General features: G+C 40.5%; 1 protein-coding gene and 1 non-coding gene across 2 annotated transcripts; both read left to right on the top strand.

The window, feature by feature from the left end:
* The first annotated feature begins 5,717 nt into the window (after nucleotides 1-5,717).
* Nucleotides 5,718-5,789, top strand: TRNAQ-UUG. The gene has a single exon. It is a non-coding gene; the product is annotated as a tRNA-Gln (tRNA).
* Nucleotides 5,790-5,861: 72 nt separating this feature from the next.
* LOC112200972 (delta(3,5)-Delta(2,4)-dienoyl-CoA isomerase, peroxisomal) lies at nucleotides 5,862-7,127 on the top strand. Its single transcript, XM_024341980.2, has 2 exons — nucleotides 5,862-6,565; nucleotides 6,661-7,127. Exons 1-2 carry the CDS (start codon nucleotides 5,929-5,931, stop codon nucleotides 6,849-6,851), a joined length of 828 nt encoding a protein of 275 aa, XP_024197748.1. The 5' UTR covers nucleotides 5,862-5,928; the 3' UTR covers nucleotides 6,852-7,127.
* Nucleotides 7,128-14,759: the final 7,632 nt, after the last annotated feature.

Genomic DNA, 14,759 nt, shown 5'->3' with positions numbered 1-14,759 from the left:
TCTTTTCGTAGTGTATCAATGGTTTTAGGGTTAGCTTTTGCTTGGAAAAGCTACATATTTGGGCGAATATGGGTATATTGCTTTAATTTTGGTGACGTAATATGAGTATACTTTAAATGATTTGGACTTTTTCTCAGGTCGATGATTGCAGGAAGATTGAGAGAGAGAGAGAGAGAGATAAAGGGAGAGGGATGGAGAGAGGCCAATAATTCATTGATTTAGACACATTCATTCAATTTTGCCATTTGCCACCATTACTCACCAACATAGGTGTTATTGAAATTTCAGTCAAATATGACAACGTTTTTTCGTTTTAGTGGCCAAGGTAGATAGCTAGCTCACACCTTATTTATAGGAGATAAATAAAGATGATAAAGCCTAAAGCTAGGGCAATATCAGGGATGGCAATTTAATCTTGAATTTGTGATGTTGGCATCGATCATTTATCCAATGCTAATTATGAGCTAGGTTGGTGGCCAGCATTTGTTAATCGTGGAGGATATTTAACAACAGAAAGTTGTATATTGAAAAGAGTCATCATACGATTAATCATCGATCCTCAATAGTATGCACAATGTGTAACAAAAATTATTGCTGAAAAAAGTTAGTAAGTCCGAAAAATGTAAGTTACAGCTACGAATTACTAAACTAAAAAGAGAATAACTACAAAATAGCTATGTAGATAGAAAATTTCTATCATACACACGTATGACATACAGATAAAATTTGACGGTGTATAAGTTATAAGTAGTCTTCCTCTCTCTTCATTGACAGTTCGAATTCTGTGCATGACATACATGTATATATAGTAAATTTTTGATGTAGATATAGTACGTGCTTGATTACAATTTTTCTTTTGTACCGAGGGCCAATGGCGCTAAGGCTTACTTAACACATTGTTTTTAGTTTAGGCAATACATAAGGCTTAACTAATAACACATTGTAGCATTGAATTGATAAGAAAATATCTATATATGTAAATTGATGTAATAAGGATTTTTGGAAAAACCAATTTAAAGTAGGGAAAATTCCACAAATGGTGATCACTCAACTATGACTCATTCGACACTTTGGTCACTCAACTAGTACTCTGTCAATCACTTTAGTCACCCAAAGAACATTTTATCTCACTTTAATCACTTCTCCCAATTATTTTAACACAGATTTCTCAATTTTTCATAATTGATTAGGTGAAAATATCATTAATATTGTGGCAAATAATTTTTTTAATGAAAAAAATTAATTAAGCGACTAAAGTGAATAACTGAATAATAGTTGAGTGACCATTTGTGATATTCTCTCTTTAAAGTAACATATTTTTACATATATTAACAAATATGATTCATCCAACTATATATAAATATATATATATATATATATATATATATATATTTACACTGTTAACACATATTTAATCATTCCTCAAATAGTGTATATGATTCATGAATGATTCGAAAAGTTTGTCATCTGATCATCAACAAAAAGCTCTCCCATTGTCTCTCAAAAAGAAAGGTTGACGTACATGCTTATTGGAAACATCAATAATATTGCCATGTTATATCATCCCACATATAATCAAGTCAAACTTTGCTTTGCAGAACTTAAAGACATGCAAGATTCAATTAAAGCCTGTATTACCATTTCCCAGCCACACTATTATAATTTCTCTCCAATAAGGCTGGTGGCCCGCATTTGTTAATCGTGAGTAGTAAAAAATGTTTATCATGTAATATAGATTCTACTAAAGCCTGTATTAGCATGCATTTATCTTATGGTAATTAATGAGGATGGCGGCTAGCATTTGTAAATCGTGGAGGATATTTAACAAGAGAAAGTTGAATATTGCAATAGTAGTATTCTATGCACCGATGGTGCAAATGACCCAACACTTATAAAATGATCTAAATAATTGATATTTATAATTAATATTTTTATTAATAACTTAAGAGTGTATTTAATATAATCTAACCATCCATTTATGTCGGTGCAAGTGTTTTTTTTTTTTTTTTTGATCAAAGAAGAACTTCATTAATAATGAACTGGTTACAACGAGTTTTGGGCAATATCTCTAACACATAAATAGTCACTAGATTTCACACTGGAACTCTAATACTTTATAAAGACTGACTGAAGGAACTAAAAGGCCCCGACTCCAAACAAAGCCATTTTGCCAAATGGTGAGCAATCTTGGTACCATCGCATTTCACAAAATGACATCTACAGACTAAAAAAAGACTAAGAGAAAACTTGCACAACAACTATATGGCAAGACAACATGAGCAGGAGCAGTGAATCCTTGATACTCAACTTTGTCAACACTAATTTGCCACCCAGAGTCCACTGGACCTGCCTTTGATCGACCAAGCCTACACTCATTGTGACTTTGAACCCGACCAAAGTGAAATTGCTGGACCGTCAGACCTAGGACTAAAGTAAACCCAACACCGTCACCACCCTAATGTCAACACCGTCAATCCACTCTTGCTCCAAATCGCCATCAGCTCCGACCCGAAACCAGACACGTCGACCCACTAGAAGGCCAAGGATGATTGTCTATGCCATAGCCAGACTTTTTCACCATCGCTGCTGACCCAACTCCAGAACAGGAAACGACCCTCCAGACGGCCAAAGAGAAAATTGTCTTTGCCACAACCTGCAGTGCGCCCGAACCAACATCTAATACCTGACAAACCTTGGAAATAACTTATTACCAACAAAACAAAACCATATTAAAACTGATCCCACCCATCCTCATCCCCGCCATTGCCGATTGACCACCAACAACCTTCTGCCATCAGAATCGCCTGACCACCACCCTCCACCCTCTGTCACCAAGACTACCCCAGGCCTTTCCCAAATCGGGTCCATCCCATATCAAACCACCCCATCAGATTGGACCCAAACCGATCGGGACCAACCCAAGCCGCCACCACAACTTCCCCAAAACCGCCACCACCACTCCCCGATCCGTCGAAGGAACATTGACTGAGGACCCGACATACTACAGACCTGCACGGGGGTCACCAAGCAAGGTAGGATTGGAGACGAACTTCGAGGAAAATCTCCAAAACGGCAGAGAAAAGCAAACAAGCAAAACGGAAAAGAAAACAAGATCAAGAACAAGTACCCTCCCTCCTCTCCAGCTGGAGATCCCAATCAAATTGATCGAGATCTGGCCAGAGAGGGGGAGGAAGTGGGGAAACTGGTTTCGGGGGGTTTGTTTAGAGAGAGAGGAAAAAAGTAGGGTTTCAATCTTACGATATCAACTAAGTAATAACTATATCTTAATATTCAATAAATTTAGTTTAAGGAAATTTCATATCAAATTGTTTTGAATGATAGTTATTATTTTTATTTAAATTTTTTTAGGTTAATCATACTCATAAAACTACATAGGCGATATAAGGAAATTCCAGAAAAAAAAAAAATTAATTGACTGTTATATTTGGGGAGGTAAGAAGAGTTTTTTTTTTTCCTCTATTTTTCTCTCTTTGTGCTTATTTGTCTTTTCATATGACTTGACAAAGTCTATTAATAATTGAAAAACGTTGGAGGTCCAACTAAAACTACTTTTTTTTTTTTTTTCGAAAAACCAATTTAAAGTAAGATCATAACAAATCTGAATCATCTCTCTCTCTCTTTCTATATATATATATATATATATATATATATATATATATATAAATCATTCATTAAACACTGTATATGATTCATGAATGATTCGAAATGTTTGTTATCTGATCATCAACAAAAAGCTCTCCCATTGTCTCCCAAAAAGAAAGGTTGACGTACATGCTTATTGGAAACATCAATAATATTGCCATGTTATATCATCCCACATATAATCAAGTCAAACTTTGCTATGCAGAACTTAAAGACATGCGAGATTCAATTAAAGCCGGTATTACCATTTCCCAGCCACACTAATATAATTTCTCTCTAATAAGGTTGGGGCATTTGTTAATAGTGAGTAAAAAATGTTTATCATGTAATATAGATTCTACTAAAGCCTGTATTAGCATGCATTTATCTTATGCTAATTAATGAGGATGGTGGCTGGCATTTGTAAATCGTGGAGGATATTTAACAACAGAAAGTTGAATATTGAAGGAGTCGTCATATGATTATTAATCATCGATCCTCAATGATCATATGCACAGTCTGAAACAAAAATTATTGCTAAACAAAATTATTAAGTTTGAAAAATGCTGAGTTATATATAGCTACGAATTTCTAAACTAAAAAGAGAATAACTATAAAAGAGCAACGTAGATAGGAAACTTCTATTATTCACACATATATGATATACATGCAAAATTTGACTGTGTATAAGGTATTAGTAGTCTTCATCTCTCATCATACAGGTGTTAGAATTCTCTGCATGACATACATGTGTGTATAGTAAATTTTTGATATAGGTATAGTACATGCTTGAATACAATTTTTTTTTTTTAGTCTTTGGTATATATAAACAAGGGCCAACGGCCAAAATAAAGAAAGGAGCTGAGGCTTAACACATTGTTATTAGTTAAGCCAATATATAAGGCTTAACTAATAACACACATTGTAGCATATATTGTACCATTTCCGCGAGCCCCGCTAATACAGTCTCTCTTTAATAACTAAGAATAAGAGGATTCGTCACCAAATCAAATGAAAAAGAAGTTCTGTATTTGGCTTTGGTGAACTAAAGTAGCTAGCTAGATAGTTAAATCCATACAAGGTATGAGTTAGCTGAAGTAGATCGAATAGCTATCTATGTATACAAAATTATAAACTTTGCATTGACTTATTGTACGCGTGCTAGTAATTACGATACAGGTTAAGATGGTGCTGATTGATCAAGTCAGTTCACTGAAATGTACAAGGATCAAAGATCTAATTAAGCACTTTAGTCGGACACAAAGGCCCGGGGCAATGTTCTCTTACATCATCATTCCGCGTTTACGACATTTCATTTCAGATCGATTTGGGATGCAGATCGAAAGAAAGCTCAGATATGTTTTGTGGTGATGGAGTTGCCAATTTGCCATCTCTTTTCCTACAATTGGCTGGAGTCAGTTCACCATGTCACAGCAAAGCAAAGCAAAGCGAGATAAGGCAATAGTAGAGGATGACGATCATGTTGATCCAGATATCTCCAGAAATAGGAGAAGCCAATCTATTTGAGCTGGCTTTTTGATAATGCCGGTGTCAAATTAATTTGATTGTGCCACAAGATTAACATTGTGATCGATATTAGTTCTAGTTAATTAATCAGAAAATTAAGGCTCTCTAGCTATGCTTTGCGAGTTGCGAGTTGCGAGTTGCGAGTAGCTAGCTAGCTTAGCTAATGATGATGCAATGATGTTGAACTTTATTACGTGCATGCATTGCATTGCAAGAAGAATCTCTTCCTTAATTGCGCCGTAATTCAATGCAAGTAATTTCCTGCATAATGGCACACATGAATTATTCTCCTTGGTTTCAACCTAGGTATGCTATAAGAGACCCTAGAAATTCAGAAAAGTACTATATCACACTTTAACCTGAAGCACTTTAATTTATTCTCAATTTCGTGCACAACTCTCTCTGCCAATCATTGAAATACCTCCTCTTTGATTGCCAATCATATCATGCTGGACTCTTCCTGATAGAGAGAAAAATAATAATAATAATAATAATAATAATAATAAAAAATTAATATTTAAAAAAGTAATCGTAAAAGATTATAACATGGTTCTATGGTGTAGTGGTTAGCACTCTGGACTTTGAATCCAGCGACCTGGGTTCGACTCCCGGTAGGACCTTTTTATGAATTATTTTCAACTTTTTATTTTATTTTTATTTTTTAAATTTTAAAGTTATTTAAACTTGTTGTCTTTCATTTCCTTCTCTTTCTTTCTGATCCTCTCCAATCTTCGGACTTGAGGGCTACTGACTCCAAAAATGGAGAAGTACCAAACCCTAGAAATTGATCAGAGAAACCCAAACTCCCCAGTCTTCTACCTCTGCCTGAATCGCCCAAAGCACCGCAACGCCCTATCACGTGACTTCTTCACCGAATTCCCCAAAGCCCTCTCCTCCCTCGACCAAAACCCCAACGTCAACGTCATCGTCCTCACCGGCGCCGGCGACCACTTCTGCGCCGGAATCGACCTCAACAACCTATCCTCGATCGCCGGGAATTCCGTCTCTGGAGACCGGGGCCGCGACGGAGAGAGGCTCCGGCGAGCGATCAAGCTCATGCAGGACGCCATCACCGCGATCGAGCGGTGCCGGAAGCCGGTGATCGCCGCCATCCAAGGCGCGTGCATCGGCGGCGGGATCGATATCGTCACCGCCTGTGACATACGGTACTGCAGCAAGGACGCGTTCTTCTCGGTCAAAGAGGTCGACCTGGCGATCACGGCCGACCTCGGAACGCTTCAGCGGCTGCCCAGCATAGTCGGGTACGGCCACGCGCTTGAGTTGGCGTTAACGGGTCGGCAGTTCTCGGGTCAGGAGGCCAAGGAGCTGGGCCTGGTCTCTGGAGTGTTCGGGTCGAAGCAGGAGCTAGAGGGCAGCGTACGACTCGTCGCCGAGGGTAAGTCGGTCATTTCAACTTAGCTTAAGTATCCAATGCTAATTAACTTAATTTAAGTTACTTAATTAAGGACCAATGGTGGTTCATGGTTGCAGGAATGGCTGCAAAGTCGCCGCTGGCGGTGACGGGGACGAAAGCGGTGTTGCAGAGGAGCAGGGAGATGAGTGTGGAGCAGGGATTGGATTACGTCGCCACGTGGAATTCGGCAATGCTGTTATCCGACGATTTGACGGAGGCGGTCTCGGCTCACATGCAGAAAAGGAAGCCGGTGTTTGCTAAGCTCTGAAATTGCAATTGAATGCCACGCATGTTCCTCATGTGTTGTGTTTTTAAGCTTTAGCTAAAATTGAGGGTCTGTGTGACTTTGTGTACCTATTCTTGTAATAAATTTATGGTTGCTTTCGGACCCATGTGACAATGTCACCTGGGTATTTGGGACCGTAGAATAATTATGCATATGTTTAAGTAAATATCTAATTTGTGTTGGGCCTAAATTTTAGGTTATTTAACCTAGTGGTAGCAAGGTTTAATTAGAAAAATTTAGATATTATCTTTTCTTATATGATTCCGACTCTATGCATTGTAATCCTCTATATAAAGAGGTATCTATTATCAAAGAGAATATACAATGATTTTTTTTCAATTTCTGATTCCCTAAAACACGTTATCAGCACGAAACCCTAACCCTGAAACCTTAAAATCATAGCTCTCAAATCCCGAATACCTCCGCCTCCCAACTTGAAACCCCAAATCCCAGGAACCCAGAACCGGCCGGAAAAACGCCGAACCGGCCTCCGGAAGTGACGAAATCTCCTTTGCCCAGTTCAAAGATTTTTCCTCCTCCAAAGATTTCCATACTCCACCAGCGGCAGCGCCATTGTTCCAGAACCCCGGAACCGGAAGCCTTTTTCCCGGAACTGGCCAATTGACACCCAAACCGGCCTTCAGCAGATCTGCACCACTGAACCACCACCTGCATCCTCAATTCTGCTTCAGTCAACCCAGCCAGCCCAGCCACAGAAGTCAGCCTCGGCCTAGAAGAAGAAAGCATACCAGCCTCGGACCAGAAGAAAGCAAAAACTCAGGCCCAGAATCGAGAAGTAGCCTGCCACGTCAGCGTCCCCGCAGGCATCCAGTCAGCGTCCAGTCAGCCTGCCACGTCAGCAGCCCGATCAACCGTCGGTCAACCTTTTTCCGGTGACTTTTCCGACCACTTTTCTGGCAACTTTTCAAGGTAAACTTTTCTAAAAGTTCCCCCTTTTTTGAAGTTTTTATTACTTTTCTCTTCTTTTTCTCGGGGACTTCCAACCTCCCTTCTTCTACCCCCCTTTCTTCTTCATAGGGGAGACCAATAGCCGAACTGTGGGGGTTCGTGCTCACTCCAAGCTTGGAGCTTGTAGAGTCCTCCAAACTTAGAGTTTGTTGAGAAGAAAACGATCGACCACATACATCGTTGTTTCAATCTAGTCCAAAACCTCTTTTGGAATTGGATTTTCTTGGAAGCGACTACGCTCAGAAAATCCCTAATTTCTTGGAAGCGACTATGCTAAAAAATTTAATAGTTTTTCGTGGTAGCCTTTTCGCTCCGAAACTAACCCTAATCTTGTGTTGTTTTTTAGGATGAGTAACCTGAATAAGTTGAACTTTGTTCCACTGGAGACAACGGACACAAGATACCATAGGTGGGTCCAAGATGTGCGCCAACATCTTAAGGCTGATGGACTTCTGGAAACCATCCAAGAGCCTATTCAGAACGTGCTCTCCATTGAGCAAGCTACTGCTTTTGAAGCAAATCAAGCTAAAGCCATAATTCTCATGACAAGGCACATGAATGACGCGCTCCAAAGTGAATACCTCAATGAGGAAGACCCCAGAAAACCATGGGTGAAACTTGAGCAACGATTTGGGAACGTTCGAGACTCCCTGTTTCCTGATTTAGAAGTGAGATGGCATAACCTCTGCTTTTGTGATTTCAAGTCTGTGCTTGATTATAACTCGGAAGCTATTCGTATCAAGTCTTTGATGGAGTTTTGTGGTAAAACCATAACTGATACGATGTTGATCGAGAAGACTCTCTACCTTCCCCGTCTCTGCTCTGATGATTTCAAAGAATTATCGGATTGATGTAAATGCAAGACCTATCACAAGGTTTCATGAGCTCATTGGCGCCATGAACGTAGCTGAGAAGCACGGCAATATCCTTGTGAAGAACTATAATGCTAGACCCTTGGGAACTAAGTCTATTCCGGAGTCTAACTATAGTCGCGCCCCCAAGGGAAGACGCAAGGAGCGAAACCCTAAGAGTAGGGACAATTCTGGACGTTCTGGTCCATATTCTTACCCTAAAGAGGAAGGAAATCGCCAAGAGAGGCGTGCACGGAACCGTGGAGGTCAACGTGTGAAGAGAGAGAGAGAGAGGCGGAGCCTATGACCATGGTGGTAACGCCACCAAGAGCAATGGTCGTCCAAATCGCACCCTAAAGGCGCCTCGATCAAGGGAGCCTGACCATAATGATGTTTGTCTTCGATGTGGATCAACTGGACATTGGGCCAAAGCGTGTAAAGCATCTCAGAATGTTGCAAACACATACAGGACGTATCGTGAAGCAAGGGAGGCAAACTAATGGAACAAGAAGATCAAGATGGCGATCTCGATCTAAGGGTGGAAGACTTCAAGGATCAAGACCTAGAAACTGGCGATTTTGATTAAGTCTTTTTTATTTTCCAAGAGATGTAGGCAATTGCCATATTATTTTTAGTAGATGCCAATGGTTTAATCCTTCTTCAAAGTAGGCGTACTCAATGTAAGTGTGATGTCTAGGAAGGTTTTGAGATAAGTGGTACTTAAGCGAGCCTTGCTCCACCGACATCTCTCTACTCACCTGGTCACATTTGCATTGGAATTACCAAAAGGAGGTGGATGACCGCCATTGTTTTGCATTAGCTAGTCTATTGGATTAGATTTTCTTTGGTTAAAGAAACGATGATGTAATTCTGTTTGGCTTATTAATAAAAGTTGAGTTCTTTTCTTTATGACTCCTTTTTTTAATTACGAGCTTTTCTTTTAGGAATGGATTCTAGAGAACTACAATGTCTTGTGGATAGTGCAACTACGCACACCATTCTACGTCATAGACAATTATTCTTAGAGATGTTGCCTACACATTCCTCTGTGACTACGATAGTTGGGCCATCAGGTTTAGTTCAAGGACATGGAATGGCCTAATTTCTGTTGCCAAATGCACCTTGATTAAAGTCGCAGAAGCTCTCTACGCTTCTAAGGCAAATCGAACCTTATTGAGCTTTAAAGATATAAGAGCCAATGGATTCCATGCGAAAACGCATACTGAGAACGAAAAAGAGTTCCTTTGCATTACCTCTAATGATTGCGGACGAAAGCGCATCTTAGAGAAGCTTATGTGTCAATCTAGTGGACTTTATGTCACTACAATTCGACCAATTGAATCCAATAATGTCATAAGAGAAGATCTCTTGGATTCTGACACATACTGGCTTTGGCATGACCGACTAGGACACCCTGGTCGTGATATGATGCTCCGTATACTAAAGACTTCACACGGACATCCATTCTTCAGAGTGAGAAGAAGCAAGAATCGAAAATTGATTCCCGGACTTAGCAAGACCTCAACAATTGCAGCATCTGGCGCTGCAGCCGTCTTGGGGAGCCATATGTGACAACGCCATAAATGGCGCCAATCCTGGCCATGACGCCATGGATGTTTCTCCCCATGGCCAAGACACCATGGATGCCACTTTCCATGGTTCCAACACCATGATGGGTGATGTAGTCACACATTTTGCTTCTAATAGCGCTAACAGACGCTCAGGCCCAACCAAAATCCTCATTGGTTGCTTCTAAGGCCCCTCGCTCATTTTGCAAAGCCTGTTCCTTCGGGAAATTAGGACCGAGACCGTCCTACACAAAGGATCCCAAAATAGTCATTTCGTTCTTACAAAGAATCCAAGAGGATATCTGTGGACCAATTCAACCATCATGCAGACCTTTTAAATATTTCATGGTATTGGTTGATGCGTTGACACTCTGGTCACATGTCGCGCTGTTGTCCACTCAAAATGCTGCTTATGCTAAACTCCTCGCCCAGATTATCCGTCTACGGGCTCACTACCCTGACCATCCTATTAAGTCAATTCTACTTGATAATGCTGGGGAGTTTATATTGAAAACTTTCTATGACTATTGCATGTCACTGGGGATTGATGTAGAGCATCCAATTTCCCATGTTCATACCCAAAATGGTCTCGCAGAAGCTGCTATCAAACGACTATAGATGATAGTACGAACATTGGTTATGCGCACCAATCTCCCTGTTTCTGCTTGGGGATATGCAATATTGCATGCAGAGACGCTAATTCATTTACGACCCACTGCAACCCAATCTTACTCTCCGTTACAGCAAGTGACTGGGAACGGGCCTGATATCTCGCACTTACGCATTTTTTGGTGTGCCATTTATGTGCCTATTACGCCGCCACAGCGTACTAAGATGAGTCCATAACGACGAATGGGCATCTATGTTGGCTATGAATCTCCAACTATCGTCCGCTATCTTGAACCCTTGGCAGACGATCTCTTTACCGCTAGATTTGCGGATTGTCACTTTGATGAGACAGTCTTCCCATCGTTAGGGGGAGATAAGAACACAGATGTTCAACAGGAACAACATGAATTGTCGTGGTCTGTCCCCACTATGTCTCATCTCAATCCCCGTACCGCACAATCCGAACTTGAAGTGCGAAGAATTATCGAGCTCCATAACGTAGCAGACACTCTGCCTGATGCCTTTTCTGATGTTGCCAAAGTGACTAGATCACACATACCTGTTGCGAACGTGCCTGCAAGGATTGATGTCCCAAATACTGGACATAGCGTCACTCCTGTGACACCAGGAGATGGCGCCATTGCCCAGAATGGCAATGATGTGGCATCTATGGCTGCAGGTCTAGCAAGGAAGCACGGTAGACCAATTGGTTCGGATGATACGCGCCCTAGAAAGAGAGCGAATGAGTCACAAACAAATCCTTTGATCATCGATACTCAAAATCCGTTTCATGAGAATGTTCCGGATTATGGTTATATCTGAGAGACATCATTGGGGGACGCCTCAATGTCAGAACCTATTCCTGAGAACGTAGATATCTCTGTAAATTACACTAGTATACATGGGACATGGGAAAGAAGCTTCATCATCATTGATGATGTATTCGTGTATTCAGTGGCACGTGAGATTATTGAGACCGATGATATCGAACCATGCTCCGTTGATGAATGCCAACGTAGAGCTGATTGGCCAAAATGGAAAGATGCAATCCAGACAGAACTTGATTCTTCAGCGAAAAGAAAGGTATTTGGCAAAATTGTACCAATACCGCCCAACACCAAACCAGTTGGTCACAAATAGGTATTCGTTAGAAAGCGTAATGAGAGAAACGAGATTGTAAGGTACAAAGCTCGCCTTGTGACTCAAGGCTTCTCACAACGCCCTGGAATCGACTACGAAGAGACCTATTCTCCCGTAATGAACGTTATAACGTTCCGTTACCTTGTCAGTTTGGTAGTTTCTGAAAAAACTGAACATGCAGCTTATGGATGTAGTTACTGCGTATCTATATGGGGATCTAGATACAGAAATATACATGAAGGTCCCAGATGGACTTCAGTTACCCAAATCAAGTGGCTCTAAACCACGAAGCGCGTTTGCGATTAGATTGAAACGCTCACTATATGGATTGAAACAATCCGGACGGATGTGGTATAACCGTCCAAGTGACTACTTGATTGGTAAGGGATATGTCAACAATGAACTATGCCCATATGTGTTCATAAAAGGACAAGTTTCGGATTTGCAATAGTAGCTGTTTATGTCGATGACATGAACATAATTGGCACCCTTAAAGAGTTAAGGGAAACCGCTGAATACTTGAAATCCCAGTTTGAGATGAAAGATCTTGGGAAAACACGGTTTTACCTCGGTTTAGAAATTGAGCACCGTAGAGATGATATCCTGATTCATTAATAAGCTTATACCCAAAAGATGCTTAGGCGTTTCAAGACTGACAAGATTAAGCCTTCAAAAGCACCCCAATAATCGTCCGTAGTCTTGATCCAAAGAAGGATCCATTTCGTCCAAAAGATGACGATGAAGAAGTGCTAGAGGCAGAAGTGTCCTACCTAAGTGCAATAGGCGCATTATTGTACTTAGCACAATACATAAGACCGAACATCTCATTCGCTGTGAACTTGCTAGCTAGATATAGCTCTGCGCCAACACGACGCCATTGGACTGGTGTTAAAGATATCTTTCGATACCTAAGTGGTACAATGGATATGGGCTTGTTCTATCCCTACAGAGAGACGATGGATTCGGACCCATCAAATGCAAGGGACGCCACACATGGTGGACTACGTTTCCTCTCCCCATCCCAAAACGATATAAGTGTTTTGGAAGGTTTTGCTAATGTTGGGTACCTCTATGACCCACATAAAGGTCGCTCTCAAACTGGTTATGTTTTCACCATGGGAAAGACCGCGATATCTTGGAGGTCTACAAAGCAGACCTTAGTCACTACCTCTTCGAATCATGTAGAGATTATTGCTCTTCACGAAGCAGTTCGTGAATGTATATGGCTTCGATCCATAGTAATGCATGTTCGAAGCAATTGTGGTCTAAAGTCTACCACAGATGAGCCAACGAGCATTTATGAGGATAATGCTGCTTGCATTGAACAAATGAAGCAAGGCTACATCAAAGGCGACAACACCAAGCATATATCGCCCAAATTCTTCTATAATCAGCAACAACAGAAGCTCCTTAAGATCAAAGTAAATCAGGTTCGATCTGAGGACAATGTGGTAAACTTGTTTACTAAGTCATTGCCCAAATCCACGTTCGAGAAACATATGGCAAGAATTGACTTGCGGAAATTATCTGAACTCCCATGATAGTTGTCATCAGGGGGAGATGTCTACATGTTCGTCTCGAAGCGTGAAGGGTGTGTTGTGCTCTTTTTCCCCTTCGACCGATGTTATTTTTGTCCCACTGGGTTTTTGTTACTTGGCAAGGTTTTTAGCGAGGCAACGAGAGAAGCACCACGTTTGGGCAACACAAGGGGGAGTGTTCAAGTAAATCTCTAATTTGTGTTTGGCCCAAACTCTAGGTTACTTGACCTAGTGGTAATAAGGTTTAATTAGAAGAATCTAGAGATTATCTTTTCTTATATGATTCAGACTCTATGTATTGTAATCCTCTATATAAAAAGACCCCTATTATCAATGAGAATACACAACGATTTTCTCTCAATTTCTAATTCCCTAAAACAGCATATTATTACGTCCCTTTAAGTCTTAATAACATAATTTACTTAATTTTGTTTTTCACATTAAGAGAAATGAACCTCTAATCGAGCCCAATTCCTTATATTGTGCTTGATTGCAAAGACTTCATTGGTCAAAAATGTTTTGCTAATGCTACATTGATCTTGTTGCATGTCTAGCTAGATATTAACCATTAACCTTAATGACAGGAATTTTGGGGTATTATTTGATAGAATAGGCTTAACGAATGACTAAGCAGCTACCTTGAATGAGAAAGAATGATTGGACCTATGTCTTTTTCATTAGTTATCTACACTTCTATGGATTGCTTCAATCAGTTATGTGAATGACACTCCCCGTTTGACATTCTCTGACTCACCACATAATATTCTCTATAATGTTCTCAACTCTTCGGAATCAGTGCTTTGGATCCTCCTTCTAGAAAGAAGAATATGAAGAATGGCCCGTCTAATTCGTGATCCAACATAAGTGAAAAGTTTATTTAACTCAGGGATCTCTGTCTAGCTTGTTAAGGGAGAGGACATTGTGGGGCCTAGTTTGCTTATTCTCTTTCATTCCTCTGGACTAAGGCTTTTGGTCCAGATGAACGATAACGATTCAAACCGGGATGAGAAAGAAGCGGAGAATCCCGACTTATTCATTCGCAACTTGAAAAAGATAAAAAGTGTCAAGGGAGGATTCCCCACTTAGGGCACCCAAGCACCTTCCTTTTTATTAGTACTAAACGAGGGATGGAACGAAGAAGAGAGACTGATCAAGGAAACAAACACGGACTAGCTATGCCTGCAAAGATCAAGGCATCAAGCACCTAAGACTTGA

Source organism: Rosa chinensis, chromosome 4, assembly GCF_002994745.2.
Source record: "Rosa chinensis cultivar Old Blush chromosome 4, RchiOBHm-V2, whole genome shotgun sequence".
Lineage (NCBI taxonomy): Eukaryota > Viridiplantae > Streptophyta > Magnoliopsida > Rosales > Rosaceae > Rosa > Rosa chinensis.
The sequence above is the reverse complement of the archived record's forward strand: the minus strand, read 5'-3'. Positions and strand labels throughout refer to the sequence as shown.